Genomic DNA, 27,026 nt, shown 5'->3' on the forward strand with positions numbered 1-27,026 from the left:
CACAATCATATAAAGCAGTTCAACACTAAGCTTTTTGATCATTTATATAATCGTTAACATAATAAGACTATAATCTTGCGTTTTACTGGTTTTGCGTATTGCATTACCATGACAATGCTGCTTGCTGCAGTCACAATGCGTTGGCATGGCTTTCCATACCTAGCGTATATTTCGTAAAAAAATCTTGATGACAATATTCAAAAACTCACCCATAGAAATCATTATGCTATTAGAATACCTAGTATTCTAATACGATATACCATAATCAGCTTATTAAACCTGTATCAAAGAACTATTTATATACGAATTATCTTAAAATTAAAGAAAGAAGACTCGTGAGAGCTATGTTCAAAAATGAAGTTTATCCGGTCAATATGCAAAAAGCTTTTCTATTTTGCTAGTCTCTATCAATGTCTAACCATTTCTGTTTTTAGCAAGATGATCTAGTCCAAAATCTTACCTTCGAGGAACTAATAGTCTTCTAAGCGAAAATTAAATTTTTGTATCAACACCGTCATACTTCTCATCATAAAAATCGAAACAGTCCACCTGAACAGAGTACTGTTTCGATTATTTTTTATATTCCTTACAAATTAGCCCTTGACTACAATCTCACCTGATGGTAAGTGATGATGCAGTCTAAGATGGAAGCAGGCTAACTTGTTAGGATGAGGATGAAAATCCACACCCCTTTTGGTTTCTACACGACATCGTACTGAAACGCTAAATCGCTTGGTGGTACGTCTTTGTCGTTAGGGTGGTAACTAACCGCGGCTGAAGTCTCCCACTAGCCAGACCTGGACCAATTAAGAAAATCTCAATCGACCCAGCCGGGGATCGAACCCAGGACCTCCGTTTTGTAAATCCACCGCGCACACTACTACGCCACGGAGGCCGTCAAAATGGGAAGTATAGTTTGCTTACTTTAAAGACGATTTCTTGTTCCAGAACCCAAGTCCTGCGCATCCTCTCCACAGTGTTGGACTTCAACCAGACGGAATGTGAGAAGCTGGGTCTAGTCAGGTCAGCCAATGCTGGAGACAGTTTGGCTGCGGAGTTTGTCAAGTTTCTCCACAACGAGTCGAGGCCAAGAGCGCCTTTGCCGGATATGATGGGACTGCAAGGAGGCAGAACAACTCCCGCTAGTTCAAGGAAAAGTTCTACCATTGGTAATATATTTTTTTTTATTTTACGTTTTTGCTATAAGCGATTTGTTATTTTATTTAATACTAGCGGACGCCCGCGACTTCGTCCGCGTGAAAGTCGTTGTAAACTTTCAACTACCCCTATCCTACCACTACTCATTAAGGCTGCACTTCTTTATTTATTACCTATTTAATTAAGTCGCGTCGACCGCGGCAACCTATACACAAAAATAATCCATATACCATGAATTAGTATTCACGCGCGATGGTTTAGCGTATTTCTTGTATAACTTTCTTGTTTCTTTACCGATTTTTATGATTCTTTTTTTATTAAATAGGTAATAATGTTAATTTTTTTAGTTAGGGATGAGTGATGAGTGTTATAAACATAAGAGTAGACAAATATAATTAGTAAGCTCCGAACTGCTAAGCTATCGGGAGTTACACGTGTTATTGTGAGTCAACCATAAAAGATAGACATATATATGCTGTTGTGTTTTTATAGATAATTTTAAGGAGAACATTTCCGTCATACATGATTTCTATGTAACTTTAACCATTAAGGCTGTACACTCGACGGAAGCTTAAAAAATGGAGTAACTTCTCCCGTTTTCTCAACATTTCTCTTCATTGCTCTGCTCCTATTGATCGTAGCGTAATGAAAAGTATACTATAACCTTCCCAGGAGAATGTAGAATAATTGTACCAAGTTTCGTTAAAATCCGTCCAGTAGTTTTTGTTTCTATAAAGAACATACAGACAGACAGACAGACAGACAGACAGACAGACAGACAAAAATTTTACTGATTGCATTTTTGGCATCAGTATCGATCACTAATCACCCCCTGATAGTTATTTTGGAAATATATTTCATGTACAGAATTGACCTCTCTACAGATTTATTATAAGTATAGATATTGTCCAATTGATAAAACATGATGGAAACCCACCTAGAATGTAATATACGTCTACTCTTGGTTAAAGGCTGTAGTACGAGTACCAAAGTTGTATGTATTTTTCATTATGTCGGATATAATAAACCTCCAAATTTTTTAATTCGTCTATTTATCGCTGTCTCTTTTGTTGCGATGGATGCTATTACTTCCTTTGCGAAAAATACAGCAATATTTAGACATAAGTATTTGACTCTTGGCCCTTATGTTACGATTCTAGATCCTACTTTTTCTTTTTACTATTTTGTCTTACGTAATAAGAAGTATATTCAGTCGTCAAAGAATCTGGTACTTAGTTGTTACTGGAATTTTTGGATGTAGTATTCATTCGCTGATTCGTTCTTTGTTTTTCAGGACCACACCCGGTCTTCGACGTCGGTCACAGAAGAAACCCATCGACAGGTTCAAACAACCTTCTATTCCAGAACATGGATTCCGTAGAAACCTCATCCCAGGTTTCCATAGAGTCTGATACCAGGGCCATTCCAATAAACACTTTAGACACTGGGGTCAATCAGACCCGGAATAACGAGGGCGCCATTTTGAAACACGTTTTAAAGGACATGTGATATTAATGAAAGATATTGTTTATTATACATAAGTATATGTATTTTAACAGAACTGAATCCATTATAGGATATAGCCGTTGCCTTAGGCTTCGTCCTTATAAATTATAGGTAACATAAGGCAAAATAACTATGCCTCGGGTTATTAAAAAGCAGCTAAAAGGGAATGCCCATCCACTGCCTTTCCTGACAGCCCGACAATTACTTATATCTAAAAAAATCTTGATACTTTTACTTTAATAATGAGATCATTACTTTATAAAAAAAGTTTGCTACAATGTTTAACGACATTTTTAATTCATCTTTAATTTGTCCACAACAAATAGGACAACGAAAGATCGTTGACCATACAACCTGAGTTTTACGACATTTTTTGAAGACTTATGATTGGTTTGTTTGTTAAAAAAAATCAATACAGCTTTAAAGGTTACTTCGCCACCTTGGTACACCTGCGACCTGTTTGAGCAAATACGTTAAATACCTTTATTAATTTTTAGTGTCACAAACAGTACATCCTATCTTAGATATTATATGACTGTCTGTGATACCAAACAGAAAGGGTTTACAGCTCAGCATTAAGGCATTCATTGTAATGCCTAGCGCTGATTTTCAGCTGAAAACGATGGGCATTCACCTTTAAGATTAGCTTGGATAGACTACCTCGTTGGTTAGCCTAGGAATACATTTGAATGTATGTGTTTTAAGAAAATTATAACTGAATCAAATATGTGGCTTCGGATCCGAAGGTCCTGAGTTAGAGTCCTGAATCAGGCTATGACATTCTGCGGTTTCTTGTAAGAAATTTTCAGTACAAATTCTCAGACCGGAGTTGGGAGGTGACGACCCCGTGCATCGGAGAGCATGTTACGCTGTGGGTCCCGGTTATTATCATTATGATAGTTCTCGTTAAAGAATTTGACCTCCGAAGCATTTGAGCAGCGTAGTGGATTTAAACTCCATATCCCCTCTCCCATAATAAGGGGGGCCGTGTGAATCGTTTGGTTGTTTTGAAATTGCAACTGCATCAGGCTTAAAAGCTATGTTATCTGGTGCTTTTAATTATACCACTTAATATCAAGTCGACCAAATGCTTATACTGTCAGACGTTAGTATCGAAATCGTTTACGGCCATTTTATAAACAAGGATTAAGATTTACCTCCTCAATTTTCTTCAAAGTAAAGTGACCCTAATTACTACTATTTAAAGTTCGCTTTGCTTTGAAGAGAATTGAGATTTAAATCTTAATTTATGTTTATAAATAGGTATCGTCGTTAGAGTTTAGTAGAAGGCTTAGATCGTGGCTAGATTTCTTCGTTCTATTCATTCATTCATTCATTGTTAAGATATCGTCAATCCTATCCTCTCGAAGTCTACCAGACAAGAAAGAATAAATAAATTCTTAAGTTGCCACAAAACTAAACATCGAACCTTGGACGTCCTAGTTAAAAAACAAGACAAGAAATACTTTCGGCATCTACATCAAGGTTTTTTATTTTTCTGGTCAAGCTTATACATCATAGGTACCTTTTTTTTGACATTCAGACCCTTAAAATTATATGAAATAAAAACATTTCGGCTGTTCAAAGTTAAAACCTAGCAGGTGCTACGAAATAAGTTTTAGTACAGTAGGTTAATATTTTGAACATTTCGACTAGCGAACTACACAATGTTTGCAATAACGTGAATCAACGTTAGCAAATACTCACATTATAACGAAATGTCAGTTACTAGGTTTTAGAATTGTACAGCCGATTTTTATGTTATATGTTGTAAATAAAATAATGTTTATTTTTTATTATCATAATGTTATTATATTGTTTAAATGAAATAATCATTATATTCTGTATACGTACCTTGATATAGTTAACTATTGATGATTTATAGCATTTCTAGATAATACTTGGAATTTATATGCGCGGAATTATTAATGAATGACCGCGACGGAAATAATTGGATTTTTTTTTATAAGTTTTGATTACTTTGAGATTCCATGCCATATAGGTACATAATGTTTGAAATTTTCAGTTTATTTTTTTACTTTACTTTGTATATTTGTAAATTATGTAAAAAAAATTCAATGTTTATTTAATTATTTTATCCGCTTGTAATATATAACTTGTGCAAATTGAAATTGTGATTATTTATATAATAATATGTTTATTAATTATAATAATTAATCATTTAATTATTATTGATACTGTATAATTATGACATGTACTAAGAATGTCATGCGTGCTTTAAATTAAAATTTTATTATGAAAAATTTAATGAGTATTTTAATTTATATAATCTATTATTATAACGCGCCTACTGTACACAAAAACAGTGAGTGTGTTGACGTCATCATTATCAACCCATATTCGGCTCACTGCTGAGCTGGAGTCTCCTCTCAGAATGAGAGGGGTTAGGCCAATAGTACACCACGCTGGCCCAATGCGGATTGGTAGACTTCACACACGCAGAGAATTAAAAAAATTCTCTGGTATGCAGGTTTCCTCGCGATGTTTTCCTTCACCGTCAGAGACACGTGATATTTAATTTCTTAAAATGTACACAATTGAAAAGTTGGAAGTGCATGCCCCGGACCGGATTCGAACTCACACCGTCCGGAATCGGAGGCAGCGGTTATATTCACCGGGCTATCACGGCTCGTGTTGACGTAACAAGTCAAAATAATCTAAATTTATAACACATTTGCTCGTAAAGTGTCTCTTATTTGACCAATTTAAATGCAAAATATTACGGGTCCACGTTACATTAAAGGTAGACCACACGACGGAAGTAAAACTTCTTTCAAAAATTTAAAAATATAACGCCATCTATGAGCCTCAGGCATAACTGCATCGCAACAGGTTCGTAAGGTAAATAGAAAGGGATTGTTTTAAAGTTCTCTAAGAACGCCATCTACCGGTAGATTAAAATAATAAACATTGTTTCAGTATGCCTGTAGATGGCAGCACGAATACTTTCGCAACGCATTCATCAACTTACCTACTCAAGTCAAGTGTATGTCGGAAACGGATTGAAATCAAGTCTAACAATTCCCACTAAGAATATTACCATAAACCCTCAGACCAGAGAATAACTTTGAGCGAAGTCCCGGACTTGTGACCGATGTATGGGTTGAAGACGTCTTTTAAAACTAGTTAACACTCCCCTACTCCACTCAAGTCATTCTCCGCGTCTATCCCTAAATAATCCATTAAGGATTATCGTACAAAAGATGACACCACTGCGTTCAAAGTTTAACGACCTTATGGCCTGAAAATCTGCGATAGCCAGACAAACCTCATTGTATGAAGGGTGAAACTTTGTTAGCCTATGCTCTTACCGTAGATAAGTAGGTACGGTAGTCAATTATAGAGTTAAGCCTGTGTTGGCTGTGAAGGTAGCAGATTCCAGACCCTCAACCGTCCAATTATGAAGCGTATTTTTTAAAATATTTTCCTTGGCATAACAATCATGTCCTCGTTCCGCGAGAATCCAACGAAAACTACCGTTAAAGATATTTTGTAGATACTCGTAAGTTATGGTTCTAAACTTCCAAACAAACAAACAAATAGTTTTTTTTAAACGGTTGGAATGTGATGATAATTAATTGTTTCTTTAAAGCTAAAAGGGTCATCGATTTTCTAGCTGGCCAAGTCGCGGGCGTCTAATTATAAAATATGCGTGATTAAGAATATTTGCCACATCTTTTGAATAAGACCTATATTCCCGTTCGTCTCCAATTAGACGGGAAAGACTGTTAAGAGTGGGTGCGACAATAGTCCAACGGGCGGGGCTCGAACCACCCACTTTTCGGCGATGATTCCGGCCCTTTTACCACTGAGGCATAAAGTTAGGATGGATTTTTTACTAAATGAATATCTTCGTTGGTACGTCGGAGCCTCAGACCAAATTATAGATCATTGTCGTAGGTAGTTAATTGGTCTGAGGTCTGAACGAATGAATTTAGCACCGAAATAGATCCCATATGAATGTGCGCGAATCTACGCGAGTGTAATCATGGGGCTAGCTAATAGCATAATTATTTAAGGTTTTAATAGACAGGATATCACATTGTAAAAATACACAATATTAGGTTTATATACCTACCTGCGTGTTTGTCAAAGGAAGATCTTTATCTATGAAGGTTTTGATGTCGTTTGATACTATCACTCTCGACTTAATAGGCTAGTTAATGTATATGGGACAATAGTTAGGTATTTGGAAATCGCGCTGAAGTAAAACAAACATTTGTATAATGATAATGTCCGCATAAATTCTTTGTTGGTCCAGTGGTTAGCCTATGCGTCTTCGGATCACAACCTTCTGGGTTCGAGTCCTGGGTCAGGCTATTTTTTTACTAAACGTAATCTATAGAAAATTGTTGTGGGCTCTTCTCGGACCATGGCGCATTTGGAACCCTCGTAACTTTAATATTAAGTTTTCGATTAATTATTATCAATATTTTATTATAATATTAATACCTAACGTTGCTTGTAAACTTAGCTTAATTGAAATAAATGAATATTGACTAGGTATTGACTATGAACAACGCCGGCCCGAAGTAAATTTTTAAATGGAACGAGATCCAGTTATGGCGCCTGTCCTGTTTGCTCCTAATAATATGAAGATACCTATACCAAATCATGAGTGTAAAGTAAGAATGAACGCGAAGATCTTGACCATACTCTGGGGTGACCGATTGAAAATCAGGCGCAGTACCGTCTACAGTTGAGTATTATCTTTCATAGGCACTCTCTAGGATTTGGCGCCTGGAGCGACTGCTCCGTTCGCCGTATTGATGACGGGCCGGCCCTGACTATGAAATATTCAGATTTTCTTTCTTTCTAGAAATTACCAGAAGCAGCCCGGTGCTTCACGATTAGCTATCGTTCAATAACAACGGATAAAAAAAATCGTAATCCGTAAGGTTGTTCTATCTTCCGTAGAACCAATGCCAAGACACACTCTACACATAGAGGGATAGAACCGAATCCGAAACTTTCGACTTATAAAAACATCGTTACCACCAAGCAATGAAGTTTTGAAGTGTTCTTCCTCTTTAGCTACCCCGTAGGTACCCCTAGGATGGCATCAAGTATTTCATTATAGGTACATCATACATTTTTTTTTTCATCAAGTTAGCCCTTGACTACAATCTCACCTGATGGTAAGTGATGACGCAATCTAAAATTGAAGCGGGCTAACTTGTTAGAAGTAGTATGAAATCCACACTCCCTACATGGCATCGTACCGGAACGCTAAATCGCTTGGCGGTGGCAGGGTGGTAACTAGCCATGGTCGAAGCCTCCCATCATCCAAATCTGGACCAATTAAGAAAACCTTAATCGGGGATCGAACCCAGGACCTCCGTCTTGTAAATCCACCGCACATACCACTGCGCCACGGAGGTCGTCAAAAATTATCCTAAGACCGTCAACACGAATTGCAGTAGCATGGTGGGTATAAGCTCTGGATCCTCTTTATTAAAGAAAGTCAGAATGTTCAGTGGACCATTAAAAATAGGCTGATGATAATATTATTTAAAAAAAAAACCAATACGTTACTTAGGTCCTTACCTAAATATTTCGGTAGTTTTAGTTAAAGATTAGCCTAAAATGTTTCTATTTTTAGGGTAAAAATATACCATGAGACCAGTAAATCACTTTTTATAACCATGACCCAGATGTTGTCATAATTATTATAGCTGGTCATTAATACGTTAATCTAGGAAAGGCCTTTAGAATATTTTTTATCTACGTTAAAACACTAGACAACACCCATAATTGGCAATTTGGCGCAAAAATCGAACGCACTTCGCCATAATTAAAAAGGGCAAATTTATTCCACCCCCTTCATTAACTACCACCTAACTTACCACCCTTCACCACCCCCTTTCTTCGTACAACGGTCAGTAGTCTACAGGCCTTCTCGCAAACCGTGTCGCCTTAGTAACTAAGTGCAAAACAAAAATAAACAAATTATTCACCTACTTGGAGAATAAAAACCATAAATTTCATTTAAATTTACATTAAAATTAACTTTAAAAAAGTTGTAACCACCAAAAAGTGAAGACATTCTAAAACAGTGCTAATGGTTAAAAAAACAAACAAATGGTCAAATGGTGTTTTTAATTAATAAAAAAACGCTCAAATTGATTGCTTACAATGAAAATTTCTAATAGAAAATACATGTGAATGAAAAAATAAAAAACAAAAATGTTGGAAAAATTCAACATGTCCGAAGATACCTGTCGTTCCTTGATAATAAGTTGTCACGTTGACTCGATTGACGATTACAATTAAAAATGGCCACCGTTATTTGTTTTCGCGCCAAAAAATCAATCATGATCGCGAATTTGCCGGTGGTGTTCTACATTTTCAAAATCAAGTTGAAATGACGTCGGCGGAAAGACTAACATAGTGTCAGCGAAATGTGAACTGAATTGTTTGTCTGTACTCTGTTTGATATAAAACTGTGTGTGTTGTGTGATTTTATATATATTCGCGGTGCATTTTGTCCTGGAAGGTTGGTATCTAATGTAAAAAAACACATTATTTCTATGCTTATTCCTGCAAAGCAACATTGCTATAGCTTGGTAACGTTCGTAACACTCCCGAAGGTCCGCGCGGGTCGGAAAGCGTGTAGCGATGAATGAAAAACCCACGACTGATGCACCTCACTTCCCCACGCGCACGATTTCACACTCGCGCAATCTTTCCCCCCCGTCGCCCGCATATCATGCGAGTGTCACCAACGAACTTGCCAGACTATATGTATATTTCGATCTGAAGAGTATGCTTGCTGAAGTTACTCACAATATATACACACAATTCACCATAGGCACACGGGGCCCGTGCCGAGGGCCCCAGTTCTCAGGGGGGCCCGAAGGTATGATATCATATATGTACCACTAATATCATTAATCATATATTCATACTATATTTGATTACTTAAAATAAATGGTCATATTTGGAAAAAAATGTTAGTATAATTCGCTTTTGTACTACCAAAAAAGGGCCCCAAATTCTAAAGTGCCCAAGGGCCAGACTAGTATAAGACGGCGTGGCGGTGATTACACACAAGGCTGAACAACATACCTATTAAATATGCATTATGCAAAAAGAACCTTAATAACATACCTAGTCTACATGACATACTTAACTAGTTCCTATAAATAAATCAAAATATTTTGCTCTTATGGCGAATATTTGTACACCAAATAATTCCTATCTACTCCGTCCAAATTCGTCAGTGCCCAATTACCAATGTCTTCAAACAGTACGTGTTACCACTGATGACATACGGATCCAGGACGTGGTTGCTACATATCTTATACGAAGGCTCAGAGCAATTATTATTACTGATAATATTCTATCAACAAATCGCATAGTTACGAGTAAGTGGCAGTGTTACATACTTCGAAGAACCTACGGACGTAGCCCTTGACTACAATCTCACCTGATGGTAAGTGATGATGCAGTCTAAGATGGAAGCGGGCTAACTTGTAAGGAGGAGGATGAAAATCCACACCCCTTTCGGTTTCTACACGGCATTGTACCGGAACGCTAAATCGCTTGGCGGTACAAACAGTATTCCCTTATAGGTGAATCAGCCACGGCTGGATGGAGGCGTCTCAGGACCGTAGTGTTTGAAAGTCCTTACATGGTCCATGTCACAGAACAGAGATCGCTAAAAGCTAACGCTTATATCTGTGGTCCATGATGTCAAGCAACGGATATCCATTTTCCCATCGTGATTGTGTTGATGGTGATGATGAATTGATGAGAAACTACTTGGGTATATCTTGTGCAATTGGACATCGTATTAGGACTTCCATCTCTCAAAAAGGTAGCATTTAGCAGATAGGCATTGTATTAAATTTCTTCTAAACATCAAGGGCACCGTCAGATTAGTCAGTCAACTATTTAATAAAAGCCAGCAGACGCCCGCAAATTTACCCGTTTGGAATCCTTTTTTAATAGCAGAATATCCCACCCTTTTTGTTTTGTTATATTTCAAAGAGATTAGATTCGGTTTTCGATGAAAATTTCCAGGAGGATTAACTTTTGCCGACACTTCTGAGAATTCGTCATATTTATCAATTTCTAAATCTTCCCCATAAATAGATCTATCTATTGGTGAAATCCGCATGATAATCCGTTCAGTAGTTTCGAACTTATCGCGGAAAATTTAACGAAACTGCGGACATTTTCCTACTTTTATTATGTCATATACGTGTCTTTTATACGATTCATTCATGACCTATGAGTCAGGAATTCACGATGATTCAGTGTCACTGCAGGACCAATGAACTAATGTCCTACAGTACATAATAGCCTAATTTGCTAGCTTTCATTTATCAGTATTTTATATCACCAATGTAGGTAATAGACTAGTGGAACCGACAGACAGACAGATAAAGGGGGCCTTATTGCTAAAGCGATCTCTTCCAGACAACTTTTGGTGAGAGGAATCAAATAAGGTAAAAGGTTCAGTGGCCATTTACCAAATAAAATAGATTGAATGTCGATTTTTGTGGCAGTAATTCCTTACTTAGTCATGTAAAATACTCATTCGTTTAAACTAGCTAACCGATCTTCATAGTACATTATGCTTAATGCTAAATGCTACGAAACTTTTTCTCAGTCTTCAGAGAAGAGAGAACATGCCACAGACAGAGTCACAGAATAGGTTAAAACTTATACTCGTAAACATTTAAAATGTAAAGAAACATTAAAAATTTTCTCCACTCCATAAAAGAGAATTTATAATATACATGTGAATTTCGACCCTATACTAGATTGAGGGTAGACAAATAAATTGCACTCTACAGTATTACACGGACACCATTAATCATGGTGCATGATACCATAAACGCTTTTCATCGTACGCTCAATGCGGGACGCTAACAAATTGATAGCGATGGTGGGAAATTTAATTTCTGTGAGCGTTTCACACTTGTTTTCAATATTTATCTCTTACACACATCGACCTACAGCTACGAGTACATTAATGCTGACACAATAGTTGCTCACACACATAAAATGAATATCCATATTTTTCTCTGATACATTCCTGTAGGCCAGGGTTTCTCAAACTTCCCCCCTCCCCCCTCCTGAAGAGGCTTTGACTGTTGAAGAAATAAGGTTTCTTTTATTTGAATAAAAGGTAACACATAAAGTACCATAATAATGTGATGGGTGTCCTTGTTTTTAGTCGCAAATGGATTCAATGTTAGGAGTAATTTTTGACAATTTTAACCTTAATTCTGACTCGGTATCAGTTATCAGGCCACCATTACGTAAATCTTGTCGCGAACCCCATGCCGTCAAACCCTTGCGCTATGCGCCTTGATATATTTGAAGAGAAAAAATTTAAACGTTTTAAATATGTCGTCATTGCATGTCCAACTATAACCAAAAGCCTGTATTATACTGAATACGACAATAATACAACAGGGACCGAACCCATACCTCTCAGACTTCAATTCGGCCCCTGAACAAATTCATGAAATTGCTGAATCTTCAATTGACCCGTTAAGTTCAATACCCAGGATTGAACCCCGGACAAGAGTTTAAAAAGAATGCGAGCACTTTATCTATAAATTCCGGAACTTACTTACCCGTACCATTAGTTTACATCTAGCAGATAGCAGCGACTATGTTCACGTAAACACGCAATATTTTTATAACTTTTTCCTGCTCGCCATGAATGCCACATACACAAAGCTAGAAAGCGAAGGGTTCTAAGATTGAACTATTCTTTTATCATCAGCCTGTATCCGTCCACCGCTGGACATAGGCCTTTCCAACAGCGCGCTACCACACACGATCCTCCGCCTTCCTAATCCAAACACTTCCTACTACCTTCTTAAAAGTCGTCGGACCATCTGGTTGGATTGCGTCCCACACTGCGCTTTACTGGTACGTTGTCTCCGCTCCAGAAAATATCTGGCCAAGCGGTCATCTGTTCTGCGACAAATATGACCTGACCACTGCCACTTCAGTTTGCTAATCATTTGGGCTACGTCGAATAATTTCGCTCTCCTACAGATTTCCTCGTTCCGAATTTTGTCCTTCAGAGAAACTCCTAAAAATTTCTTTCACTAAACTCTAAGCTAACTTATCTATGTATCTGAAAGGGGCGCATAGCAATACGTTTATAGTTTTCAGAGATAAACTTAAAACACATAGGTAGGTACATACTCGTAGAAATAAAATGTTTGCAAAATTATATTTACCAGTTTTAAGTAACAAACATACAAACATACAAGCTATAACATTTATAGTTTTAGTAGTGGAACACTACCAGCATACCACAAATGAGTTCGAACTAATTACGAGCTCCTAAACAGTTGGAAGTTAACTTGTCCACAACTTAATATTAGAAACTTTTACCTCAGTTTCAGAGAGGCTTGTCATTCCGATGGATAAGTTAATTATTTTGAAGTTTAAAAAATCAAATTCATTTATATCTAGTAGGCTTTGTTTACTAGCACTTTTGGTACGTCTCATACGTGTATATACTTCTGTGTATCGTGTGAGTTTTATATTTTAAATGTATTCATGTCAAGTGTGTTCTTATAATTACTAAATTGTAATATTCTGTCAAATGAGCTGAAATTGAGTAAAGTGCAAAGCGTCAATTTAGGAATTTATATAGAAACGGCCTTCAAATGTAGGCATGTATGTCTTAAAGGAAAAACAACTTTCTTTTATGTTTTAATACTTAATTTTCAAATGTTGAAATCTTAAGGAAATATACCTAAATTCCATAATATATAGTCGTTAATCGGCAACACAATTTTATTCTAATTAGGAAATTTGATCAGATGAAGTGACCCTTGCCTTGATCAGTGTTTATGAAACCGAGTCTAATACCGCCGCGCCGCTGCCTAGCCTTGGCAATATGAGGGGAAATTACAAATAATACATTAATATAGGCGCAGGCACCGACACAGTCGAGTTTTACCTCCAATGAACGGACCGTAATGGCGTCGGGACATGAAAGTGGGAAAATCTAACCCCTATAGTATTTAACCGACAGTAAAAAAGAAACATATCTAGTGAGTGGCGACATTCATTTTTAGACATAATTTAGAGTTCGAAAAGCGCGGTAGAGCCTTTGAGTTGGACAGTTGGAGGTCTAGACCTATTAGGGTTGCCAACAATTTTTCAGAGATAAATAGTATTTAAGCTGTAAAAATATGTACTGTAAAAACACATATTATGCTGTACATAATAATTATGTGTTTTATGGAAGAGGCAAAAAAATTATCCTATTGATCGTAGTGTGATGAAAAGTATACTATAACCTGCCCAGGATTATGAAGAATAATTATACCAAGTTTTGTTAAAATCCGTCGAATAGTTTTTGTTTCTATAACGAACATACAGACAGACAGACAATAATTTTACTGATTGCATTTTTGACATCAGTATCGATCACTAACCACCCCTTATAGTTATTTTGAAAATATATTTCATGTACAGAAATGACCTCTCTACAGATTTATTATAAGTATAGATAGATAGATGACCTCTCAAAGCCACTATGGTCAAAAATCCACATCCAAGCTAGGCTTAAGTACCTACTCAATTATGGTATTTTTGCCAATAATATATATGTAAAAAGAAAACCTCTTTAATATTATTTCTTTTTGGTACTTTTTTTTCATGACATTGTCACATTTGAAATATTCGATATATTATTTTTGACTTATTAGCAAAACATTAAAATTTTTATTAAAATATAAAGTAAATGTAAATAATAGCGTTGAATGTTGTTTTTATATTTTATTTATAGGTAAGTTTTAGTTTAGTATTTAATTTAATAATTTAATGTAAAATATTGTAAATAACAATTATATTTTATTTATAGAAACACAATCAAGCTTTTATTACTACTATCACATTTATGTGAAATAATTATCATTATAAAACAACATTCAAAGCTATTATTTACATTTACTTTATATTTTAATAAAAATTTTAATGTTTTGCTAATAAGTCAATAAAAATTTGCGGAAAAATACGCAAAATATTTGGGTCACATAATAGAAAATAATTCAGTAAGGCCTTTGAAAGATTATTTGTCTGCTGTAAAAAACTTTCCACTTCCAAAAACAAAAAAAAATATACGCCAATTCTTAGGAAAAGTTAATTTTCATCATAAATTCATACCACACAGTGCAATTATTTTAGATCCATTACACAATTTATTAAGAAAAGATGTGAAATTCATATGGACTGCAGAATGTCAAGAAGCATTTGATAAAATAAAAACATTATTATGTTCAAAACCAGTTTTAAATATTTTTGACCCAGAACTACCAATATACATTTATACAGACGCTAGTATAAAGGGTGTAGGAGCGGTTTTGAAACAAAAAGATAAAAATCAGGATATAAGACCAGTTGCTTATTTCTCAAAAAAGTTAACTGAAACTCAAAAAAAGAAGAAAGCTATATATCTAGAGTGCCTAGCAATAAAAGAATCTATAAAATATTGGCAACACTGGCTTATGGGAAAAGAATTTATTGTATATTCAGATCATAAACCATTAGAAAATATGAACATTAAATCAAGGACTGATGAGGAACTAGGAGATTTGATGTATTATTTATCTCAATATAATTTCAAGATAAAATATAACCCAGGAAAATCCAACCAGGAAGCCGACTGCTTAAGCAGAAACCCAGTTTTAGAACCACACGAAAACAGAGATGATTGTTTAAAAGTTGTAAATTTAATAAGTCTACAAGATATAAAGAATGACCAATATAGAAATCAAGACCTGCAAAAACAAAAACTTATTAACAAAAATGGAATTTACTACAAAAAGAATAAAAGACGGGAAAAGATTATATTATCAGAAGAGATGAGCATAAATCTTATAAAAGATGTTCACGTTAGTTATTGTCACATTGGGAGGACCCAGATGATAAATAAATTAACACCATTTTATACAGCAAAAAATTTCATCAAAAACATTAAAGAAATGTGTGATGAATGTGAAACTTGTATTAAAAACAAATCAAGGAAGAAATCAAAATATGGTTTAATGTCTCATTTAGGTCCTGCAACACAACCTTTTCACATTGTATCAATTGATACCATTGGCGGTTTTGGAGGATCACGATCAACAAAAAAATACTTACATCTTTTAGTTGATCATTTCACAAGATATGCTTATATTTCTACATCCAAGACACAAAGCTCCACAGATTTTATTAAACTAATGAAAAATGTTACAGAAACTTACAAAGTAGATATGGTATTAACAGACCAGTACCCTGGTATCAATTCCAAGGAATTCAAAGAATTTCTGAACCAGGAAAATATAAAAATGATTTTCACTGCTGTGGATACACCTTTTTCAAATGGACTTAATGAAAGGCTAAATCAAACATTAGTCAATAAAATAAGGTGTAAGATTAATGAAAATCAGAATAAAACAGCATGGAGTACAATTGCGCAAAAATGTGTAGAAAAATATAATGAAACAGAACACACTGTTACGAAATTTGCTCCAAAATACCTTTTAGAAGGAGAAAATGTGAATATTTTGCCAAATGAACTGAAATCAAGATACACTAAAGACGATCTAGAAAGAGACAGAAAACTAGCTTTGGAAAACACACTAAAATCTCACAATTATAATAAAAAAATATTCCACCAGAATAGGCAAGAATATATATTGAAAATAGGAGATAGAGTATATGTAGAAAACGGAAATCGTTTAAATAGAAAGAAAACCGATGAATTAAGAATTGGACCGTTCAAAATTGTACAAAGGATTTCCAATTCAATCTATGAAGTTGATACCGGCCACAAAAAAGCGGAATCAAACTTTTATCATATCACAAAACTGTATCCTGTTCTTAATGAGAGAACAATTATAAATTAGAGAACATTATTTAGATAAAGTTCTTTTTTAAGGGGGGGAGATGTAAAAAGAAAACCTCTTTAATATTATTTCTTTTTGGTACTTTTTTTTCATGACATTGTCACATTTGAAATATTCGATATATTATTTTTGACTTATTAGCAAAACATTAAAATTTTTATTAAAATATAAAGTAAATGTAAATAATAGCGTTGAATGTTGTTTTTATATTTTATTTATAGGTAAGTTTTAGTTTAGTATTTAATTTAATAATTTAATGTAAAATATTGTAAATAACAATTATATTTTATTTATAGAAACACAATCAAGCTTTTATTACTACTATCACATTTATGTGAAATAATTATCATTATATATATATAAGAAATTTTTAGTATCATAAAAGTTGGTAATTTGGTAGTTGGGATGTCAGCCCCGGTCACCATCAACAGAATGTATCTTTCACACATAAATATAGTGCGAACAGTCGATGGGCGTTGGGGGTCTCAAATCACTGGAATGGCAGTAGAAAGCGCAGTGTTGGTCACCCCTCCATCAGGTGTACTGACATCAAACGAGTCGCAGGGATTCGCTGGATGCAGGCGACTTAAGATCGTGATGATTGGAGGTACCTATAAATGGCCTGTGTCCTGCAGTGGACGTCCATCGGCTGATATGATGATGATGATGAAGTTATCTTTCCAGAATCAAAAATTATTTTATCACTCAGCGGCCACTTAACTACAATGTTGCAGCATGGTTTTTCAAATTCCATTATTTTATAGAAAGAGCCTGTTTATGGGCCATTTAAATAAAATGATGACGTTGAGTTACATAAGATTTGTAACCTTAGCTGCTTGTTAAAAAATGGATGAGGATCCCATAAAAAGAGCATTTGGAGGTTGAACCATTCGTATCTTTTGTCAATTGGCATTGAAGCAATGTATTTCAGCTCAATAGAATAATCGCAGCCATTATCTCGTTGATTGGAGTGCTCTGTACTGTTAACAACTTATTGATGTAGGTACCTAACTTTAACTGAGCTTTTTTAAGTGATAGAACTTTTATTTGTGTCTTTTGCAAGGGTTAATTTTGAAAATACTGGAGGGGATGTTTGAAACGAGGCTTCGGCTTTATTTTACAGCCCTTCTGGAGAAGGAGTACTGCCATACTGCTGAATGATATTCAATATTTTAATCTATTTTATTTTATTATCTATCTAGGTAGCTATCTAGCTAGCTTATCTCCTAAAGCTACGTAATACTTATTATATTTTGTATTACTTAATGAAAAATGCACTCTCAAATACGCTCGATTGACTTTAATTCCGCAATAAATCAAATTAGACGAATAACTCTGCTGTGCTGAATAATTTTCGTAGCGATAGGTACCTACTATCTGTCCCAAGTTGACTTTCTAAGACATATTGATATTGCTGTTTTCCAAAAAATCTGTACATCCTCGTTTTATATATCTAACAAAGTACTCTCAAAGCTCATTGCATTCTGTCACTAACGTATCGTCGAGCTCAATGCATTCTGTCACCAGCATATGGTCTGTGGCGGAGCTGTCAAACTGACATGTTGTAAAATCAGCTGCTCCAAGAAAGGAGATGATCCGTTTCAGGTCCACTCTTGTACCCCATATCATTAAAATTTAAAAAATACAGGGAATTTATTAAAGTGAATCAATCTAACTAAATTAAAAAGAAATAAATAAAATAAAAACCCAAGTTTTATCAAGTTATATCAAGATGGCGCCCATAGAGCAACTATGACATGACAGTTGACAGCTAACGTCAAATCGATTAATGTATTGAAAACGTCATCTATCCGCCATTACTACCCATAATTGTGTTGCATTTCTTGGGTGATATTATTATTTCGAAAGAATTAAAGTAAATTCGTAGATTTGTATAATCAAAAATAGTTAAAAATAATATATTAGTTTATTTCCGCCAGGGTACAATAGACCTGGGCTCCATACAATTTTGGACCTTTTAATAATTTAAGTTTTTATTGTTTCTTTTAACTTTTTATTGACCAAAGAACAGCGTCTTATAAAAAGTAGCCATAATAACGGATTTTAGGCTAAAGACTCGTGTAAATCACGTCACAACACAAGGTCGGCGCGCGTCCTTGCCTGCTATCGCGGCTCTGCTCTGAGCCAAGGCTAGTCGACTGGTCACTACAACTACTAAATATTCTATTACTAATTTTGGTAAATTATTTAGACATGAATAGGTACGTCTTACTATTTCCACAGTATAACACAATCTGAAACCAATATATCCCATTGGTACATCTCTATCAATATAATTACATATACATAAGAACAACAAAGAATTTAGAATGCTAACGCTTACCAATCACGTGAATAGAAATTCATTTATTTCAAACTTCGTGTGCAACTTTTGTATATTTCACCGTTAAATTGTAAAATACGTTAGTTTATATCTAATCTAGCGTAATCTGTCATTATATTGTGAACATACTGATTACAATTTAACATGTTATTTTTGGTATATTAAAATCTACCCTGCATTTGTTAATATTAATGCAATTGTTAATAGCTATCTTAAAGGGAAGTCGACAATTTAAACAGTTATTGTTATATTTCAACCAATTTACTCATAACATTGATAAGTTATATGCATAAAACTTCCTCATGAATCACTCTTATGTATTGGTGGAAATGAAAATCAATCACCGATCACGAACAGACAGACAGCCACGACAGAGTACTTTGTTTTATAATATGATAGATAGGCTATTATTATAATGCTTTTAAAAATCAAAATCAGTCAAATAATTCATTATTCTAACAAAATTTTGGATTTTTGGATGTTTTTCAAATTAACGCTTTTAAATGCTAACTAGTTTTAGAAATAATCTGAAGCACTTACTTTCACAGATATAATAGATACGGTATTAACCTTGGCTATTGTTGGTGAAATAACTTTATTGCGTTTACCGTCGTTACCAAAGCGATGGGTCATTATTCATACACATTCCTTACCTTACCTACTTGAAGATACGACTATTACGACTTGCGGAGGTCATTTTCCCTTAATTGTTATTTTTAGAGTTCCTTAAATGGAAAAGAAATGGGAATTCTTTTGGAAAATAACATATATATTTATAGACTGCTACGCACGTGAGTTGCGGGATAATTATCATAATCAACATCATTATCAGCCGATGGACGTCCATTGCTGGACAGGTCTCTTTTAAAAACTTCCAAATACAACCAGTGTTGAGCTACTCAACTCAGTGTGGAGCGACCCTCCACTAGGTGGACCGTTGGATACACCAACGGTCCACCTAGTGGAGGGTCGACCAACGCTGCAACTTCCGGCATTGAGTCTCCAATCCAGCACCTTGAGACTCCGACGGCTCTTTATAGTGCCCCGCCCATTGCCACTTCAGTTTCACAATTCGTTGTGCTATGTTCTTGACTTCTTTGCTTTGTGGTTCTTGGTTAACGGGGCTATAGTTGGTAATAATTGTTAATTTTATTTCATAATTTAAGTTAAAACCTTCCTAACCCAATATACTTTCTAGTAAACCACAAGTTAAGTAGCAGAATACTAAATTACTTTAATTGTTAAAGCGTACAGTATTATAAGGATGTATCCAACCTGCCTGCCTGGCTCACTTTTAACCCTAGTGCGTAAGAAGATACAATAGCCATTTATGGTCTACCGTAAAATTAAAAATCCGTTGAATGTAATTCCCCCGATACTTAACTACGTTAAGAATGTTGGACGCCTATATATTTAGTGTGATGACATTCATCATTGGGCTGACATTACACTACAATGTCCTGCAGGCTGATTATGTATCTCGACGTATCACTTCTAACTGTGTAACGCAAAGCTAAATTGAACACTAGAGTGTTTTTGCAATTCCGATTATGTAAGACAAAAGACAGCCACAATGCCTAGTGATATCGTTCTAGGCGCAAAATTTTATCGACATTATGCGACTAAATAAAATACACCCTTTCCCGGTACTACTTACTACGGGTGCGGCATACTTTTGCACATATACGCATTATACTTGATTTTGCTGTTTGTCTGTGGTGAAGTGAAGTGCCATAGTTTCTTTGTTGGTAAACAAAGCCGTATTAAAATATTAATAAAAAAATTGGTTTCGTTGGATCAAAGTACTTGCTACTGCTAGTTTTTTGTTTTCAATAGAAGTAATTAATTAATCATTTTATCGTATACATTTTTATTAGTGTTAATAGTTAATTTATCAAAGTAAACGGCCACTTTTACATAAAACATTATCTACACGAAAGTTCTTCAAAGTTTTATCGTCTGCCTATGATTAATTTAATGGTCGTTGTGACAATATGTAAAGTATATTTTATAGTGTTTTGTATATTAAAGTTTATCGCTTGCAACTAAAGATGTCCGGGAAACTCAATGATCGCCAATTGGAACTCTAATTGGAGATTGCAGAGTGCCACCCAAACTTGGCGATGGGTTGTTTTGGAGGGCCTTTGGAAAGTCAGGCTACTAAATAAACCTTCCGTGTTCGCGTCTGCCAGTGGCGTTGTGTAAGTTATCACATATCTATATTCTATATTATTATTTTAAAGAGGATGAGAGGAAATTTTTGATATTGTAGGGGGTAATCTCTGGATCTACTAAACCGATTTTAAAAATTCTTTCACCAACAGAAAGTCACATAACTTGTGAGTGTAATAGGCTATATTTTATCCCTATAGTCCCAAGGGAGTGGGAACTATGCAGGTGGAACCGTCAAGCATCATATAGTAATTATATTCAATTGAAATTCATAATTTTCTATTATAAGCTTAACATAATACTTGGTTTTGTGACTAGCATATTGCATTAAGAAGCCTATTTAAACCACAACTATACCTGCACCATGTAACCTTTAAGTTCTAAGCATTAAGTACAACACGAATAATCAAAATCAAACTTTGTCTTATTATGCAGATGTATTAGAATTGTTTGTATTTGTAGGTGTTTGTTTTAGTTACATTAAGGCTAAATATAAAATCCTACCTTGATTAGTAATTTTTTTATGATGATTGAGGCTAGCCACTTAAAATAATTAATTCAAATTTCAATTACAATATATAGTTAAGTTAAATCCTACAAGTATATGTATCTCCTACAAAACTGGATAAAATATAAGGCAAATCAAAAAACAAAAGAGCTCAGTTTAATCCCATAAAAGCCCAGTTGCTGCAGAGTATAGACTAGAGGGTTTGCCAGGGATATAGGTCCATAAGCACAGCAATAGCCCAGTGGAGTGTAACCTCTGCCTCAGATTCCAGAGGGTGTGGGTTTGTATCCAGTCCGGGGCATGCAGCTCCAACTTTTCAGTTGTGTACATTTTAAGATATTAAATATCACATGTATCAAATGGTGAAGGAAAACATCGTGAGGAAACCTGCATACCAGATAATTCTCTTAATTCTCTGCTTATGTGAAGTCTGCTAATCCGCTTTGGGGTCAGAGTGGTGGACTATTGGTCTAATCATGAATGAATGAATAGTATTACCTAATCCAATGTATGTAATTCTTAATGATAATAATTGCTAATTCAAATAATAATTTGTACTTTATATTTTCTTTTATTATGTGCATGTTCAGCTTAATAAATATTGTACATTTTGATTTGTTAAATATCATCATTTTGATTTGTTAAATATCACATATAATGAATATTGTTATCATTTACAATAATGTATTGTTTATCTATACTTCTATACTAATATTATAAAGAGGTAAAGTTTGTAAGTTTGTAAGTTTGTCACATTTTTTAAATGGGGTAATCTTCGGAACTACTGGTCCGATTTTAAAAATTCTTTCACCAGTAGAATGCTACATTATCGGGGAGTGCTATAGGCTATATTTTATATTGGTATCATATATATTAGCCGAGTTATCACAGTTTTTGTCATACAGGTCGGACTGAAAATCCTCCTTAACAGACTTATTCGCATGCGCTGCCTTAATTATTGTGTAAAATTGAAATTAATGTATGGAGACTTTATGTATCTTTAAAAGTTCTACAAAAAAGTCCGCGACACCATATATCTATCTTCTATATATTAGCAGATATAGTACCTTTTGTGTTTTAAAAATTATTAATTTTATATACTTAGGTTTACGTCATTATTTATACAACTAAACTTTAATCCTTATTAAAATAAATTATTTAATAATCACAAGGATATTATGGAGATAAGATTTGCCCTTTACAGTATGTTAATTACTTTAATAGTTTCGGAGATAATACAAAATTTCTAAAAGACGCAGAAATTCCGCTATATGACGCCCGGCGCTTTCATTTACGTAGTTCCCGTTCCCGTGTGAATATGGGGATCAAACATAGCCTATGACACTCGCAAATAACGTAGCTTTCTATTGGTAAAACAATTTTCCAAATCGGTCCACTAGATCCAGAGATTACCTCCTACAACCACACAAACTTTACCTCTTTATATTATTAACATAGAAGTCTCTATTTCTCTTGGTCATACCACCACCACAGTAGATATATTACAAGCAGTAGTTGGACTTCATACTAAAGGTCGAAACGCGAGCTATACCTACGCAGCTCGTACGTGGGGTGATCGTGGGGTGAAGACCGTTGCGACTGTGCCGCGGTGACGAACGCAGTGTATTGGATTTTTTAATTATGACGACTAGGAAAAAAGTTATTATTTTTACGTAAAGAAGTTGTTTGAATTTAACAACATTATTGTGTTGCTCATACTTTAATGTATTTGAATAAAAAAAGTAAAGAGCCAGCTGATATCAATATACCTATCCAGATTTTTTTATTAAACTACTAGCGAACCCGGTCAATCTCAATTTGTTTTTTGTAGTTCCTTCCCTACATGCCAAGTCAGGGTCAATTTTTTATCGTCTATTCTATAGTGTGGGGGTATCGTTATCGGTATTTTTGTACATTACATAAGGGTTTAAAGTGCTAACATAATCTACGGAACCCTACACTGCGCGTGGCCCGACACGCACTTGACCGATTTTTTATTATTTGGTCACCTAGTGTGGTGGTAATAGATAGATGGCATCACCAAAATAAATATATGAAGGTCCTTCAAGATCATTGATTAGTATCAGCCTTATTTAAATCTACCAATCAAAAAACAACACGCATTTTATTGATCACTTCCTATTTTACTACAATTTACAAAGTATTTTATTTGTTTATTTAAAAAAAAGTATATTTACAATCACATAACTAAATGGAAACACAAAGTTGGCAAATGTAATTAAAATGCTGGAGGTAGGCAGCCCTATCACATGTTTACGGAGCGCGCGGCTGTAGGTATTTATTTCAAAAATATGGCCGAGTTATTATACTGCTTGTAATATATCTACTGTGCCACCACTCTCGAAGGACTGGACCGATTTTGCTAGAGGTAGGAGTAAGATAGAGAAGTTACAGGGTAGGGTAGGGTACGGGTAGGGAAGCGTAGGGGTAGGGTAGGTTTAGGGCCGGGTTTAGGGTAGTGGTAGGGTAGGGGTAGAGGTAGGGTAGTGGTAGGGTAGAGGTACGGGTAGGATAGGGAAGTGGTAGGGTGAGGGTAGGATAGGCGTGAGATAGGGGTACGGGTGGGATAGGGGTACGGGTGGGATAGGGTTAGGAAAGGGATAGGGTACGGGGGGAGGGTAGGGGTAGGATGGGGGTAGGGTGTAGGTAAGGTAGGGGTAGGTTTGGGGTAGGGTAGGGTAGGGTAGGGGTAGTAGTAAAGTTGACATCGAAATTTACGCGGACGAAGTCGCGGGCGTCCGCTAGTGATAACTATATTTATTAACTTCGTCTGAAAAGAAGCTCAACATAAATACAACAAAGTATTATTTTTGTTATCACCATCTCACAGAAATATATTGTAGAAGCAAGTAATATACCTGAGGTATAAATATTTCAATTAACCCCCCCCCCCTAGATTTGTCATTTATATAAACTCTTAATCAAGATATAATACATAGGCCATTTCTTATCTCAATATTCCCACAGGAATGAGATCTACTTAAAGAAACCGGGGGCATATGTAGTTCATGTAATAAAAAAAAATTTTCTACATTTCAGATCAACATGAAGATGTGGGCTCTAAACTTTGAGTGCCAGGGACTGACTATGGAAGTCTCCATGTCGCTGGTCACCATTGAGGTGCAAAACACCTTGAAAAAATTGGTCATTCTGAATCCTTCATCTCTATGAACGATTCATGAAGAAAGAATTAAACAAACATTTAATGAACAGATTTTTTATAAGATTATTATCAATAATGACATTGCATATGAGAGAAAATTGTCAAATATAATTTCATTTTAATTTAATATAGTTAATTATGACATCACTGTATATAAAGAATATGATTATTATCATTTGGTTAATTTCAGTATTACATAGTATTAGATAAAAATTTTATTGTAAAATTGCACATCAAAATATGTTTTATTATCTATTATTAGGAGGAAATATTATTTAACTATTATTATTATCCCTAATAGCCCAGTGAATGTGACCCCTGCCTCCAATTCCGGAGGGTGTGGGTTCGAACCCGTTCCGGGGCACGCACCTCCAACTTTTCAGTTGTGTGCATTTTAAGAAACTAAATATCACGTGTCTCAAACAGTGAAGGAAAACATCGTGAGGAAACCTGCATACCAGAGAATTCTCTTAATTCTCTGCATATGTGATGTCTGCCAATGTAATCCAAATATGCTGGCCCATATTCGGCTCCTGTCAGAATGAGAGGGGTTAGGCATTGGCCTTCCCTTACCTTATCAGCCGATAGACGTCCACTGCTGGACATAGGCCTCTTACATGGACCTCCAAGCACAACGACCTTGAGCCGCGAACATCCAACCAACCGACCAACCACGCTTTCCAGTGCGGGGTCTCCCGAGTGCGGGTAGGCACTAACCCCTCTTACTGGGGGAGACTCGAGCTCAGCAGTGAGCCGAATATGTGTTTATAATGATGATGATGATGATGATGATGATGATGATGATGATGATGATGATGATGATGATGATGATGATGATGATGATGATGATGATGATGATGATGATTATTTAAGTAATTGTAAAAGAAAAATATTACATTAGTTGTTTTCAATACAATTCAATAATTTTAAGAACAAAACATGTACCTACCACATTGTAGGAAATAAATAAATAATGATTTGATTAAAAACAATGTTGTTTAATGTTAAGCAGGTAGGGCCAGGTAGTTAAAGTAGATACTCTATATTTGTGTAACATCTATTACTTAAAAATAAAAAATATATTTACTTGTGTTGGTATTTTTTATTCAGACTAGATATATTGTTGTTGACAAATTTTGTTATAATATATATCTTTCATTCTTTAGTTTAATTTAATCAAGAAACGACCCTACTTACACATATAGGTACCCCCTCTAACAAAAATAGACTGAAGTATAGGTAAATATTTAACAAAAATGTAAATTAAAAATTAATTATAGATTAATTAAAAACATGACTACAATTTGAATTATCAACTTTAATAATTTGCTTCAAAATAAAAACATATACGCGTGGCGCAGTAAGTAGTGCTCCTGCATCCACGGTCATGGGTTCGATTCCCACACCTGGAAAATATTTGTGTGAAGAGCATGGGTTTTTTCCAGTGTGTGTGTTATACATTATATAAGTAGTTATAGGTAGTATATAAATGTAAATGAATATTATAATATCAACTATCTTAGTACCCACAACACAAGCTACTCTGTATGCCTACTTTGGGGCTAGATAGTGCTTTGTATGGTTTAAGTATAAATTATACAGAAGGCTTGGTCACGAAAAAATATATCCAGTCCTTTGTCTGCATAGCTTGAGGGTTCTAGCAACTTGTTATCATGGTTTTGAGTGAGGAATCCTTGGACAATACTGCCATCACAAGGATTACTGTTTTCTGTATCCAGCCCTTGATCTAACAGCCAAGTGAAAGCTTCTTTAGGTGTTGGTTGAAACATTGTTAAGCTCTTCACTTCTTCAAAGTTATTAGTGGTTCTCCTAGAAAAATAAATCATAATGTAGGTATACATGGTACTGCCTAACAAGTTCTTATAAAGTAGGTATATAATATACTGACCTGTGATAAGTCTCCTCCTTCGGCTGCATAGCTTGAGGGTTTAGGAAACCAGAGTTCATGGTTTTGGAGTGAGGAAACATTTTACAATATGCACCCAACTACAAGGCTCCAACGTATTTCTGACACAGCAATGTTGTGCATATCTTAATGGGATCTAGGAGCAGCTCCCAAGATGGGGGTCATCATGCAAACATTGGTCACCTGAAAGAATTGAAGTGTGTATTGCAATGTATTATGTATTTTGCCTATATAAAAGTAACAGTTTCATAATTTAGATTTGGATCCTGTAGTTTCATTAACTGACAGTTATACCTAAGCAACAGCTTACCTAACAACCAACAGCA

At 35.1% G+C, this 27,026-nt stretch overlaps 1 protein-coding gene and 1 long non-coding RNA gene across 3 annotated transcripts in view; both read left to right on the forward strand.

Annotated features, from left to right (window-relative positions):
* The window catches only part of LOC112055658 (thyroid receptor-interacting protein 11), a 74,931-nt gene extending 70,004 nt beyond the window's left edge, over positions 1-4,927 (forward strand). For both annotated transcript variants that reach the window (XM_052886899.1, XM_052886900.1), the window contains 2 exons: positions 949-1,169; positions 2,453-4,927. In XM_052886899.1, coding sequence (XP_052742859.1) covers positions 949-1,169; positions 2,453-2,667 — 436 coding nt within the window. In that variant the 3' untranslated portion in view covers positions 2,668-4,927. The remainder of the gene's footprint in view (positions 1-948; positions 1,170-2,452) is intronic.
* A 15,468-nt stretch (positions 4,928-20,395) lies between these two features.
* LOC128198949 (uncharacterized) lies at positions 20,396-25,859 on the forward strand. The gene is made up of 2 exons (XR_008251652.1): positions 20,396-21,110; positions 24,650-25,859. It is a non-coding gene; the product is annotated as an uncharacterized LOC128198949 (long non-coding RNA).
* Positions 25,860-27,026: the final 1,167 nt, after the last annotated feature.

This window comes from Bicyclus anynana, chromosome 18, assembly GCF_947172395.1.
Source record: "Bicyclus anynana chromosome 18, ilBicAnyn1.1, whole genome shotgun sequence".
NCBI classification, from domain to species: Eukaryota; Metazoa; Arthropoda; class Insecta; order Lepidoptera; family Nymphalidae; genus Bicyclus; species Bicyclus anynana.